Source organism: Pongo abelii, chromosome 1 (assembly GCF_028885655.2).
Source record: "Pongo abelii isolate AG06213 chromosome 1, NHGRI_mPonAbe1-v2.0_pri, whole genome shotgun sequence".
Classification (NCBI taxonomy): domain Eukaryota; kingdom Metazoa; phylum Chordata; class Mammalia; order Primates; family Hominidae; genus Pongo; species Pongo abelii.
The window spans coordinates 223,943,731-223,958,551 of NC_071985.2; the positions used below are offsets into that span (position 1 = coordinate 223,943,731).

General features: G+C 38.6%; 1 protein-coding gene across 16 annotated transcripts in view; it reads right to left on the reverse strand.

Annotated features, from left to right (window-relative positions):
* The window catches only part of KIF1B (kinesin family member 1B), a 173,883-nt gene that overhangs the window by 99,664 nt on the left and 59,398 nt on the right, over nucleotides 1-14,821 (reverse strand). For 6 of the 16 annotated variants that reach the window (XM_063720047.1, XM_054556605.2, XM_024253261.3 and 3 more), the window contains 6 exons: nucleotides 11,587-11,664; nucleotides 10,864-10,929; nucleotides 7,784-7,859; nucleotides 6,881-6,959; nucleotides 5,163-5,305; nucleotides 759-892 (listed from right to left, as the gene is read on the reverse strand). In XM_063720047.1, the coding sequence (XP_063576117.1) occupies nucleotides 759-892; nucleotides 5,163-5,305; nucleotides 6,881-6,959; nucleotides 7,784-7,859; nucleotides 10,864-10,929; nucleotides 11,587-11,664 (576 nt within the window). Of the gene's footprint in view, nucleotides 1-758; nucleotides 971-4,146; nucleotides 4,189-5,162; nucleotides 5,306-6,880; nucleotides 6,960-7,783; nucleotides 7,860-10,133; nucleotides 10,152-10,863; nucleotides 10,930-11,586; nucleotides 11,665-14,821 lie in introns of all 16 variants that reach the window. The other 10 variants (XM_054556622.2, XM_054556603.2, XM_054556604.2 and 7 more) reach the window with 4 other exon arrangements.

Below are 14,821 nucleotides of genomic sequence, written 5' to 3' on the forward strand. Positions count from 1 at the left end.
CTAGAAGATATAATTTAATAACTATTTGAATAAACCTAGAACAGCTACTCAAATGTTCAAACTTTATCTTTTTTTTTTTTTTTTTGAGACGGAGTCTCACTGTGTCCCCCAGGCTGGAGTGCAGTGGCATGATCTCGGCTCACTGCAAGCTCCACCTCCCGGGTTCATGCCATTCTCCTGCCTCAGCCTCAGGAGTAGCTGGGACTTACAGGCGCCCGCCAACACGCCCAGCTAATTTTTTGTATTTTTAGTAGAGACAGGGTCTCACCGTGTTAGCCAGGATGGTCTTGATCTCCTGACCTCGTGATCCACCCGCCTCGGCCTCCCAAAGTGCTGGGATTACAGGTGTGAGCCACCGCACCCGGCCCAAACTTTATCTTTATTAACAGAAGCACGGCTCTACACAGAATTCCATCTTTGAATGAAACCACGTTTCCAAATAAATTTCTAACAAAACGATTTCACTGTAACTTGATGTACTATCCCAGAATTAACGTACACATCTATTAATCCGTTACTCTGCCTTGCCAGCCTATGAACTGCCCATACACTTCTCCCAACTCTGCCTGGCCATGTCAGACTCAGGCATTCTAGTGAAAAGAAATTAGCTTACAAAGGAGAAAATTCAATTTTCAGGACACCTCTAAGAGTCAAAGAGTTCTCCATATGCTGAGTCGAAATCTTAGTGATTTTTACTCCTAGTTCTTCCTTGTGGAGCTATACAGAACACCTTGTATTCAATCTGAACTATTACTTACCTTTAAACGTTCAATAGCTTCCTCTCCTCCAGGTGTGGACATGATCCTCTCTTGAATACTGGTCACAGACGTCAAGCCCACCTGACTACTGAGTGAGCAGGAAGATGGGGATGAAGTGAGGGACCCCATGGATGCTGTGGAAAAATGGCCAGGGCGTTGATTCTCAGAGGCTAGCAAGTACCTATGCTTATTGTTCTGAAAATCTTTCAGATCTGGGAGATAGAAAGAAGAGAAGGCAGAAAAAGTAGGGAAAAGGGAAAGAAGCACAGGAAGAAAAAAAGACAGGAAGGAATATCGTTGTAAGAAAGGACAGCATTAAAGCGCCAAGACCAAGACACGCTATAATACAAACACAGGTTACAACTGTTCTAGATGGCAGTTCTAAAACATGTCTGTCTTTAATAGTGGTATCCTACAGGTTCAGAATCATTTCTGCATTTACAAACTAAAAGATTCCAATGTAGGTTAACGCTGTATCTTGCAGGGGGATAAACCAGAGCCTCAAAGGATACTGCTTAGGCACTCTCCCTAAAAAAGCCAAACTACCTTCCATTCAGTCTTTCTAGTGTTCCTAGTCTACAATGTCTTCAGATTTACGCTTTTCCAGTAGTTTGTAACAGTAAGGGGAAAACAATGATCATTTATTTATCAATAATAATCCATATTGGTCTGGCTCAGTGTTACATGTAATTCAGCAAAAATTTCCAAGAAAATGTTAGTTAAAACAAAATTTGTGCACTGAGTAGTATGCTTTGTATGGCAACATTTCAACATGCTAAAAGAATTTTTAATATGTCTTAAATAAAAAAGGGGTAATTATAGAAATGAGAGGAATTTTGTATAAGTCCTGGTTAAAAACTCAGGACTAATTGATTGCCTCAACAGGGAAGAACAATTAGCAGATTAATGGTTTTAGTGCAGGTTCCATTCTTTTGTCAGAGCAAGCAAAAAATAAGGCTGATTATTTGCTAATTTAAGGCCCTTAATTAGCCTAACAGTATAACCATGGGTCATTGCTAAGCCTGCTTCCTAGTATAAAATGCAAGTTTTAGGAACATACTTCCATTTACTAAGTCTCTAATAGAACCGTTAATTTTGCTTTTAAACTCAGTATTGGTAAAAGAAAAAAAATTTAAGCCACAAACAACAAAATTAATTAATTTGCTGTTTGTACTTTCTTTCATTACTTTCTTTCATTAGTCATCCTTCGCAAAAAGATACCAAAGGTAAATCATAAGTATTGGTGCAATCCAACTTTAAAATTAGCTTATTTTTAAACCTGAGAAACTAAAATTCATATCAAAACTAAGTAAGTTTTCCTTAAAGGAGACGAGCCAATACACATAGCTGGAAAAAAATACTATTAGTTCTCCCTGGGCTTACTCATCTCTACTATTTAATTAAAGCCAGTTTTTTAACTCCCTTAAAGCCAGTGGTTGCTTCAAGACAGTTTGAAAACCACCATCTGCAAATACAGAACATAGGGCAACAAGCAAAGAGGCATCTTTTAAAAGGGGGATAGGGATTGGAGCAAAAAATTAGCCATCGGGAGAAAAAACCAGGATGGATAGAGTTTAGGTCCAATGGTCACATGCAAGCCCTAAAAGGAATTAAGAGAAATAGATCAAAATGGAAATCGAGAAGGAGTCAGGGCTGCTTTCCCTCAGGAATACAGAATTAAAACTTAGTCATGCATGGTCTTTCAGGAAATGCCGCAGCTGCTAAGAGGTAGGCAACAAGCTGGCAGCAGCAACACCTTGAGCACAAAAACAAAAAGAAGAAGGCACCTTTTCCACACCAGTATCATTGAGCTTTGGAAATCTCAGACAGAGCTGTTGCAGTCCAAGAGTCACTTCTGTATCAGGACATTATAGTGCCTTTAAGCCCTAACCTCATAACCACAGCCAAGGCTATATTTGGTTTCTCCTACGCATTTTCTCACTGTCTGCCAAGCCTCATTACATGCCTTACTGTAGAAATAAGCAACTCAGGTGGCTGGGCTTGATGGCTCACACCTGTAATGCCAGCACTTTGGGAGGCCGAGGCAGGAGGATCACAAGGTCAATAGATCGAGACCATCCTGGCCAACATGATGAAACCCCATCTCTATTAAAAATATAAAAATAAGCTGGGGGTGGTGGTGTGCACCTATAGTCCCAGCTACTCGGGAGGCTGAGGCAGGAGAAATCGCTTGAACCCAGGCAGCGGAAGTTGCAGTGAGCCGAGATTCCGCCACTGCACTCCAGCCTGGCGACAAGGCAAGACTCCATCTCAAAAAAGAAAAAAAAAAAGGAAAGAAAAAAAAGAAATAAACAACTCAGTACAAATCTAAAAATTAACCCCAAAATCATGACATTTTTCTTCTAAGATAACAATTTCTTGATGAATTACCTTAAAAGGGTAAGAAATAATTTCCTCACCAACTTAAGATATATATGGAGAGAATAATGAGGTTCATGTGACTCTTTAAAAATGTCTGAGTCATTTTAGACACCTAAGTTATTTTAATTTGTGACTTATGAAAATAGGAACGGCTGGGTGTGGTGGCTGACATCTATAATCCTAGCACTTTGGGAGGCCGAGGCAGGAGGACTGCTTGAGGTCAGGGGTTCCAGACCAGCCTGGGAAACATAGCGAGACCCCTCAGCTCTACAAATAAAAAATTAAAAAATTAGCCAGGTGTGGCAGCGAACAACTGTAGTCTCAGATACTCAGGAGGCTGAGCTGGAAAGATCACTTGAGCCCAAGAGTTCAAGGTTGCAGTGGGCCATGATCATGTCATTACACTCCAGCTTGGGTGACAGAGTGAGACTGTCTAAAAAAAAAAAAAAAAAAGGAAAAAACATTTATCTAATCATTCCGAGGCCCAAGATATGGAGAAAAGCAACTTAGCACAAGCACTCATGAGTCTTAGCCTAACATTTACAGAGCTCTTAAATCATAGATAGTTTTGCTGACTAAAAATGATTATTGGTAAAAGGAACATAATAAAATATTTTCAGAGCCATTAACAGAATTAAAAGGGACAATATATTCAAGGTGCCTAGAATAGGGCCTGGCATATTATGCCCAATCAGTAAGTGTCAGTTGCTATCATCTATGATTTTTGGATTTAATTTAATCACAATGGAAAAAACTGAAGAGTAGAAGCAGCAAGAGATTCTTAAGCCTTTCAACCTCACTCAAGCCACAAACTGAAATTCAGCAAAGATTAGTTTGCTACATGAAGAAGGGCAAAAATAGGATCATTTCTGATTCTATTTACTATGCTCTGTCTGGGATTTCCCTGTAAGGATTGCCGGCATGCAAAGCTTATTTTAAGGCTGATCCAGCAGAGGCAGATTAGCAAGTCAGAGTACTGGAAATAACCAATATGTGAAATACACACATTTGCTTCCACTTCCAGAGTAATCATCGATCAATGGATCAACTGAAGGTAAGCAGGAGGGAAAATACGAGAAGGGTCAAAGTTCAGGTTCAGCAGTGACACAGAGAGGGAACAGAGCAGTTTTTGGCATTTGGGGAGATGAAAAAGTTAATACTTAGAATATAGTGTCATTTTTACAAACGGTATTCATCTAAACTCGGACTCTAATCAATAAGAAGAATTAAACTAGAAGAGGCCTTGAAAATCTTATTAGAACTTCAAGGAATATAAGATTAACTTTACACTAAAAAAAAATGCTTTACTAAACTAACCCATATTCTACCATATTCTATTCCTATATGAATAATCTATTTTACTCACTTAAGAGAATTTCTGAATAAGCCATTGGATAGGCACATCATGGAGATTTTTTTAAGATAAATTTTAATACAACATTGTAAAACAATACCCTCTGGAAGTGTAGTTTTTGAACTTCATAGGAATTGAACTTTTCCCCTTCATATGTTCATAGGCAGCACGGGGCACTCCAGCATTTTACAGGAGGAGGGGGGGGCCATTCAAAGGTGAATCTTATCTGAAGGTAGGCTTGAATGGTGCGTTTCTTATATTACTGCCACGACACTAATCCAGAGCAACCCATGAAACACAACTCAAAATTTCAAATAACATTTCTATGAAGCAATTAATTGCTTAGTGATAACAGATTTAACGTTCCAAATAAACTTCACTGCTGATCTAAAACAGAATTCTAACAAAAATACTAGTGACATATTTGCGATTAAAACTAATTTCCTGAGTTCAAATGGATAGCCTGGTACACATTACATAAAGGAATCTAGAGATCATTTCCATTGGGTTTTTTAAGGAAAAAGAAAAGAAAACAAAACAAAACATTTTCACTACCATTTAGCTTCATCATGCTCCTTAACTTGAAGTTTATTTTAAATATAAGAACTCTGAATAAGAACCCTGAAGAAGAAAGGATTAGATTTTGTAATAATCCTTAATTCACTTACTATCAATAATATCTCCCAGGCCCTGAGCACGAAGAAGGTCCTTCAGCCGTGTCACCTCCTCCTTTAATTCACGAACCAGTTTGGCATTGGGGTCCTCATTGATAACAGCATTGCATTTAATTTGTTTTGCACGATCTGCATATCTAGATCCAAAAAGAAAATTCATTCTTGTCATTTTTCATATGTTCTACTTCTCATAAGTAACATACTATTATCTCTAAATCAAATATCCTGAGTGTTTACATGTTATGAGCCTTGATAATAATACATTTGTATAAAGCTTTATAGTACCTATTAAAGATGAAGAAAAAGGCTCAGATGAATTTAAGTGATTTGCCCAAGATCACAATGGAAATAACAGCGAGAGGACTTAAACCCAACTTATGAGACTGTATAGTGTTTATTCCATTACATCAAGTGTCTTTCATGGAAGAAGGGTAGAGAGTTCCAGACTAAAGTAATGAAACCTACTCATACATAAAAAAATATAGGCCTCGGGAGGCAGCTCACACCTGTAATCCCAACACTTTAGGAGGCCAAGTGGGGAGGATCACTTGAGGCCAGGAATTTGAAACCAGCCTGAGTAACGTAACAAGACCCCCTATCTCTACAAGAAATTTTTAAAAATTAGCCAGGCCTAGTGGCATGCGCCTATAGTTTTAGCTACTTGAGAGGCTGAAGTAGGAGAATCACACGAGCCCAGGTGTCTGAGGCTGCAGTGAGCTACAATCTTGCCACTGCACTCCAGCTTGGGCCACACAGCAAGACTCAAAAACAAAAACTAACAAAAAAAACTTCTTATGAACATTCTGTTGGTAATTGTTTTTTTCTTTTTTTTTTAAGAGACAGAGTCTCACTATGTTGCCTAGGCTGGCCTCAAACTCCTGTGCTCAAGTGATCCTCCTGCCTCAGCTTTCCAAGTAGCTAGGACGACAGGTGCATACCACTGCACCTGGCTATGTTGGTAATTTTTTAATATTGCTACATATTCCTATAATTTTATTACTTATTATGACTTCAGAATTTCTTTTTTTTTTGAGACGGAGTCTCGCTCTGTCTCCAGGCTGGAGTGCAGTGGCGCCATCTCGGCTCACTGCAACCTCCGCCTCCCAGGTTCAAGCAATTCTCCTGCCTCAGCCTCCTGAGTAGCTAGGATTACAGGTGCATGGCACCACGCCCGACTCATTTTTGTATTTTTAGTAGAGATGGGGTTTCATCACGTTGGCCAGGCTGGTCTCAAACTCCTGACCTCAAGTGATCCGCCCACCTCGGCCGCCCAAAGTGCTGGGATTACAGGTGGGGGCCACTGTGCCCGGCCAACTTCAGCATTTCTATAACGACAAACACCACAAGAAGAGGGACACTTCTTTTTATAGAAATGAATAAGAAAATGTCACTATTATCTAAAAGTTACCCAAAAATCTCACTTGAGCAATTTAAAAATCTTTCCTATGAAAAAGCTCCTGCCTTATCTAGGTATCCATGAGGGATAAAAAAATAAAAAGTTCATACCTTTCCCAATGAAACTGAAAAACCATAAAGAGGTAAATTCTATTATAATACAAATCACTTTTTCCCTAAGTTTTCCCTGTTATGAGAGGAAAGGAACATTATTTACATAAATAACTACCCAGACAACATAAAAACATCCATGGTATCACAAAATGGCTTCTGATGGCAATGTGGTCTATGTTGCTACGGAGATCAAAAGAAAGTACCTCAGAGTGCTCAAAGTCTCATCGTAGTTGATATCCGCGGGGCTCAGAGCAGCAACCATTGCAGTCCGAGAATTGCCACCTAAAAAGATTCATCATGAGTATCAAATCACACTCATTTTAAAAGAAAAATTTTATGGAATGTGTCAAATCTGATATCGTAATCTCAGATCCTAAGATTTAATGTAATGTCAAATTTCTTTCTTTTATTTTTTTTCTGAGAGGGAGTCTCACTCTTTCACCCAGGTGGGCGGATCGATCACCCGGGGTCAGGAGTTCGAGACCAGCCTGGCCAACATGGCAAAACCCTGTCTCTACTAAAAGTACAAAAAAATTAGCCGGGCATGGTGGTGTGTGTCTGTAATCCCAGCTACTCGGGAGGCTGAGGCAGGAGAACTGCTTGAACCCAGGAGGCGGAGGCTGCAGGGAGCCAAGATTGCGCCACTGCACTCCTGCCTAGGCAACAGCGCGAACTCCATCTCAAAAAAAAAAAAAAAAAAGTAGGAGAAGTGAATGAAGAACAGTGATTTGAAGGTCTGAAAACATCAGCAATGAGGAGGAATAAGGGTTGGCAATGTCTAATTTTGTGCACCTCAGAGAAGCATGGAGTTTTGAAATAACTTTGAAGAAAGAGCAATAATCTGAAGCAAGTATGGGGAGTTGGGAGGACAACTACTGCACAGTTCATGCCCTGAAGTAAAGGAGACATGAGAGTATACCCTGGCTTAAAACCAAGGGAATCCAACCAACTGAAATTAGGAGTAAAAATGAAAGCAGGCAAGGAACACTCAAGTAGTAACGTGAATATCTAGAGATTATTTGTCTCCAAAACAGACACAGGACAATTAACCACAAAAGATAATCAAAGTTAAAAAGATAACTACTTTTCACTAGTGGTCACCATACCTAAATTTTCTCGAAGGAGCCAAGTAAGTACAGAATCCCTGTAGGGAATAAAATCTGTTTTCTTCTTCTTTTTACTCTATTAAAGGAAAAGAAATGGTCTTAGCATTTTTCGTTAGGGAAAAAAATTCCCAAGAAAGGCAAATCAGTCTAAAATTCTCAAGTAAATTAAATTACAGTACAACCCCAACACTGTTGAAGTTTATCATAGTTTCAATTCTTCACAATACCAAAAACTCACGCAATAAGGTAATTTTTTCATTTTACATTTTATTTTGAAAACTGTGTAATATATACAACAGTTGAGAGAGCAGTATAATGAGCTACCATACCCAACGTGCAGCTTCAACCATTACCAATACTCTGCCAATCATCTTTCAATTATCCCCCAAACACTTTTCTACAACTTTTTATTTTCCTGACCCATTTTGAAGTCAGTTGCAGACCTCATCTCCATTTACCCCTAAACACTTCAGCATATAAGAATATTTTCTTACACAGGAAACAATGACCAAATTCAAAAAATTTAACATCAACACAATACTATTACCTAATATCCCTGTCCATATCATTTTTTATCCTTTTTCTTACTGTGAAGGAAAAGGGCATGTTTTTTAAAAACAAAACAAAATACCACAAGACCATTATCACATTTACCAAAATAAACAATAATTCCCTAACATCATCAAATACCCCATCCTCAATTTTTATTTTTGCACAGGGGAAAATACTAATCTTGTGCATTCCAGGTTGGATGTGTAGGAGCAAGTCATCTAGTTAGTGAATTTACTTGGCCAACCACCATGTCATTGGTTGGGTTGTTGCAAATCTAGTAACTCTTGTAAAATAACACTCATTTGGTCTCTTTGAAAGGAAATTATGCCAAAAATAATCCAATTATTAAAGCAAAGACTAAAAGTAAAAAGGTCTAAGAAAGTGATATGATTTGCTAATTTAGAAAGATGAATGTTTTATTAAGTCTACTTACTCTGCTTTCTTCATGATCCTTCTTATTACCACAGGATAAAGCAAAAAGCACCAATGAAAAGGCAGTGCTTAAATGAAAAAAAATTATATTCTCTAAAAGTAAAAATTAATGTAAATGCTTTACAGGTAACAGCTACTCAAATATATAATGGCTGACTACTGCGTTGTGACACTTTAAGAAGCTACTAAGGGGAGGCCGGGCGCAGTGGCTCATGCCTGTAATCCCAGTACTCTGGGAGGCCAAGGTGGGTGGATCACTTGAGGTCAGGAGATCGAGACCAGTCTGGCCAACATGATGAAACCCCATCTCTACTAAGAATACAAAAAATTAGCCGGGGGGTGGTGGCGGGCACCTGTAATCTCAGCTACTTGGGAGGCTGAGGCAGGACAATCGCTTGAACCCAGAAGGTGGAGGTTGCATTGAGCTGAGATCGTGCCACTGTACCCCAGCCTGGGCAGCAGTGTGAGAGACTTGGTCTCCAAAAAAAAAAGAAGCTACTAAGGAGAAAGCCAGGGTCTCACTGATAAACACCACTCCAGCAAATCAGCAGTTTTATAATTCAGTCCTGGTATAATCCCAGGTTAAACTAAGGATGATCCTACTATTGCACAAGCACTTTTTCTATTCAGAAAAAGGGTACTACTACATGGCTGGCCTCTTAGTGGCTAGTCTTGTGGTGTTTTGTTTTTGTTTTTTTTTGAGGAGGAAAGGGAGTAGGCAAGAAACATTTTAATTCCATCTCTTATTAAATATGTCTACATCATCTCATTCCACTCTACCCACAGACACACAATCCACCAATTAGAAAGTCATTTCCAATAGCAGGTTCAATTTTAGATTGCACAGACCTCAAGGGAGAATTAAGCCTTTCAGTCATTCAGATTAGTGGAACAAACTTTCACTCCACTATGTAATCCTTGAGGCCTAAAACTTCAGTTTAAAACCCATGAATAGTTGGGACACTATGGGCACGCGCTACCACGCCCAGCTAATTTTTGTATTTTTAGTAGAGACGGGGTTTCACCATGTTGGCCAGACTGGTCTCGAACTTCTGACCTCAAATGATCCGCCCACCTTGGCCTCCCAAAGTGCTGGGATTACAGGCATGAGCCATCATGCCCGGCCTTGTTCCTTTATCCTTAATTCCTTCTCCAAAGCATATCATGTTCTAGAAATTAATTTTGGTGTGAAACCTCATGATTTGTGGTCACCCTAAATTTACAGCCACTCTAAATTCCAGAGCCAGAGAACAAATGATGAAAAGATTTTTGAAGGTTCCATTCCTACTTATGCCTCCATACATCCTGGTGAGGATTTAAGACATAAAAGTCAATTCTAGTTTATCTCTACCAATCCCCACCGTACCTTGCTAGTGCAGTTATCCTACAGGTGAAAGCATTTAAAGGAGAAAATAAGAACACAGGATAAGCCTCCAAGTAGAAAATTAGATTTTGTTTAAATTTCATGTCATAGATTATGATTTCTCCAAGGCAAGCAAGAAAGCATTTCATTCTTCTTAGCAACTAAAAAGAGGTTTTAAACTAAACTAGAACACACAATGACTAATTTAAATAACGTAGACAACTAAGCCCCTAATTTAAAAAAATAAATTGTTTAGTTTTACTGTTCTACCATTAAGGAGTAGGAAAGAACAAAACTATTGGGGGAAAAAAAAAAAAAAAAAAACTACTGGCCCTCCAATCAACAGCATTCACCAAAGCCAAACTGCTCAAAATACTCCAAAAGATACTCCATCTTACTCAGAAAAGATTACACAGGAAAAGAAGAGACAATAAATCTACTTGGTTTTTGTGAGAGACATAAAATAAGGCTCAAAAAAATGAGTCAAACCTTAGGTGTTTGCTCTAGTTTTTACAGATCTATATTTACTTTTGTTCTCCTTAGTATCTTTTACTTTCAGTACAAAGTCAAACTGTGTTATACCTAGTATCTTATCTGAAAAGCTCTAAAAGGAGGAAGGCAAGATTACAGAAAAGGGCCACAAAAAGACAGCCTTCACAAACAATAATAAAATATCATCAAGTATATTTACTGAACAGACACAACTCCCCTTATAACGAAGTATAAAACTTACCACCTCGGCCAAGGCTGAAATGACTTTGCCCAAAGTTGTAAGAGACTTATTAATATTTGCTCCTTCCTAAAATAAATACCAAATATGAAAGAATGATGAAGAATTTCTACTACTGCTATATCATACAGAACATAAAATATGATTTGCCATATGCTAGCATATTTATTACAAGTTCTAAAAACAACCTTTAGTCCTCCATCTGTCCTCTTTTCCACTTGATAATAACATGCTGAGACCACATGCCTAACTCACAGTCCTAAAGTATCTTCGAGATATTTGTGCTCCAAAAGCTTACAGATGTGTGCAGCCTTCTTCCCTCAACTTATCGACATGAAATTTCTGTTCTCACATCTGAATCTTGTATATCCTATTCCCATTGCCATCTCTTAATTCCATCTAGCCAAATTCTGCCTGTTCCTTAAAATGCAATTCAACTCTCACCCTGACTATGATGTCCTCCCTAACTATTTAGTTAGATAACTTATCCTTCCATTGAAGTTACAGATCAGGAGTCAGCAAAATTTTTCCATAGAAGGACAGACACAAATTATTTTAGGTTTTGTGGGCCATATGGTCTCTGTCACAACACTGCCATTGTAGTACAAAAGCAGCCATAGACAATACATAAACAAATGTATGTAGCTGTGTTTCAATAAAATTTTATTTACAAAAACAGGTAGTGGCCGTTTATTGATAAGGCCATTTATTTGCTAAAATAAATACCTTTAATCGAGTCCCTTTGGCACCAGTTGAATCAGCTCGTTCACTTCCTGCTAGATCCACCAAGCTGATTTTACTGACCTGATAAAGAACAATAACATGGGGGCAATTCAAAAATAAGCAAGATAGAAGCAGGAAATATTTAGAGGCAGAATGCTTTGTAAAAGATTAAGGTATGGAGAAAACTAAAAGTATTAGAGCTTTTAAATATGGCACAAAAAGATCAAGACAACATCTATCAGAGTCAGTTTAAACAGTAGCACGGCAGGTGCAGTGGCGCATGCCTGTAGTCCCAGCTACTCGGGAAGCTCCTTTGAGCCCAGGAGTTCAAAGCTGTCTGCTGCACTCCAGCCTGGCAACATAGAAGACCCTTGTGTCTCTAAAAAAAGTTTTTTTTAATTAAAAAAAAGCATGCACAAAATTCATAGCAATTATCACGGTTCAAAAAAAGTAACTTTAGGATAAACATGACATAATTTACTAGAGTATGTTGTAAAAATATATAAAACTCATCAACTCATTAAATGGCATACTAAAAGTGAAGCTTTAAGCAACTGGAACTCTCACATATTTCTGGTGGGAATGTAAAATGGTACAATCACTTTGGAAAACAATTTGACATTTCTTTTCTTTTTTTTTTTTTTGAGACAGAGTCTCGCTCTGTCACCCAGGCTGGAATGCAATGGCGCGATCTGGGCTCACTGCAACCTCCACCTCCTGGGTTCAAATGATTCTCCCACCTCAGCCTCCCAAGTAGCTGAGCTTGCAGGTGCCCACCACCACACCCAGCTAATTTTTTTTTGTATTTTTAGTAGAGACGGGGTTTCACCATGTTGACCAGGCTGGTCTCAAACTCCTGACCTTGTGATCCACCCACCTCGGCCTCCCATGGTGCTGGGAGTACAGGCGTGAGCCACTGTGCCCGGCCTTGACATTTCTTAAGGAGCTACAATAAGACTCAACCATCCTACTCCTAAGTATTTCCCAAGAGAACAAAAACAAATGTCTACACAAAGACTTGTACAGAAATGTTCACATCAGCTTCGTTTGTAATAATCAAAAACTGGCAACAATTTAAAAGTCCATCTACAGTTGAATTAATAAACTGTGGTGTGTCTGTATAATGCAATACTCATCAACAATGAAAAGGAACTATTGATAAACACAACAACATAGATGAATCTCAAAATCACTATGCTAAGTGAAAGACTCCAGACAAAAAACAGTACATACTCTATGATTCCATTTATATAAAATTCTAGAAAATGTAAACTAATATATACTGACAAAAGGGCAGGTCCGGAATTGCCCGGGAATTGCCACAGAAGAAGGGATAGAGGAAGACTACAAAGAAGTATGAGGCAACTTTTGAGAATAATAAAAATTATCATTATCTGGATTGTGGCGCTAGTTTCACAGGTATACAAATACGTCAAAACTGACCAAATTTTACACTTTAAATATGTGCCATTTACTGTATACTTCAATAATACCTCAATAACATTGTAAAAAAATAAAGCTTCAGGAAAGTTTAGACAAAAGTATCCAAAATGAATTATCAGGAAAGCTATGATTATGGGATTAACATTAATTTTGTAGATTCGACATCATGGGAGAAGGGCAAAAAACACTTTCATATACAATGTTCTTTGCTGGCATTCAGATAAATACTAATAAATAGCACTAATATTATAACCTCTGGCTAAGCAAGTTACTTGATCACCTATATAAGAAATATTTTTTTTTTTGAGACGAAGTTTTGCTCTTGTTACCCAGGCTGAAGTGCAATGGCGCAACCTCAGCCAACTGCAACCTCCGCCTCCCAGGTTCAAGCGATTCTCCTGCCTCAGCCTCTGGAGTAGCTAGGATTACTGGCACACACCACCATGACCGGCTAATTTTTTGTATTTTTAGTAGAGACTGGGTTTCACCATGTTGACCAGGCTGGTCTCAAACTCCTGACCTCAGGTGATCCACCCGCCTCAGCCTCCCAAAGTGCTTGGATTACAGGTATGAGCCACCGTGACCAGTAGGAGTTTTTTTTGTTTTTTTTTTTTTTTGAGACAGAGTCTCGCTCTGTCACCCATGCTGGAGTGCAATGGCACGATCTCGGCTCACTGCAACCTCCGCCTCCTGGGTTCAAGCGATTCTCCTGTCTCAGCCTCCAGAGCAGCTGGGACCACAGGCGCATGCCACCACGCACAGCCAATTTTTTTGTATTTTTAGTAGAGACAGGGTTTCACCATGCTGGCCAGGCTGGTCCCAAACTCCTGACCTCTTGATCTGTCTGCCTTGGCCTCCCACAGTGCTGGGATTACAGGTGTGAGCCACCACACCCGGCCCAGCAGGAGTATATTTTTAAAAATCATTTTCAGCTAGAAATAAGTCAACAAATAAAAGGTGATTCTAATAATTAGTGACAGTGGTGTCTAAAGTACTCATTTTATAAGGCAAAGGATCTTTTATAATTGCCAGTACAATAAACCTAACTTGAAGTTTAAAAATCCAGTTGCATCCTTCTTAGGGATGTAGATACAGTAGTATTCAACATAAATTTTTTATTACTAACAATAACAATAAAATTAACATTATTGAGTGGCTACTCTGTGCCAGACATTATTGTATGCACTTAACCTATATTAACACTTAATCCTTTTAACAATCCTATCAGGCTGTTATGGATGGGGAAACTGAGGAACAAAGAGGTTAAGTAGTTTGCCCAAAGTAATATAGCTGAAGAATGGCAGAATCAGAATTCAAAGCAGGCAATCTAACTCTAAAGTCTGTGACATTTAACCACTATAGGAAATGAAAAATCAATAAGCAAAGAAAGGTATTTGAAGAACATCAGAACTGTTGTGGAGTTATTTTCCAGGAATAAAACATATCATTTGCTTAAACATTTAATCCCACTATAACATTATCATAGCTCAAAAATAAAACAAAAGAATACACATACCAAAGGCAGCTAATAAGGTAATAAAAAGGTTCAGTCAAGAAGAAGAAAAGAAAGAACCTTCTCGTGCAAGACTGCTTAACTGTCTTGTATTGAGTAGTTTTTGAGACCCAAAGTCCTGGATTGTTTTTTTCTTAACCCTATTCTCTATCTTGCAACTTCATTTAAGAACCTATACAGAAAACTGGTGTAGGGTGGAAGAAAGATGATAAGCAGAGGTATAAAACACCCTCCATTAAGTAAAAGAGCATCCCCCAACACCCAACCTTCCACAAAAAGCAG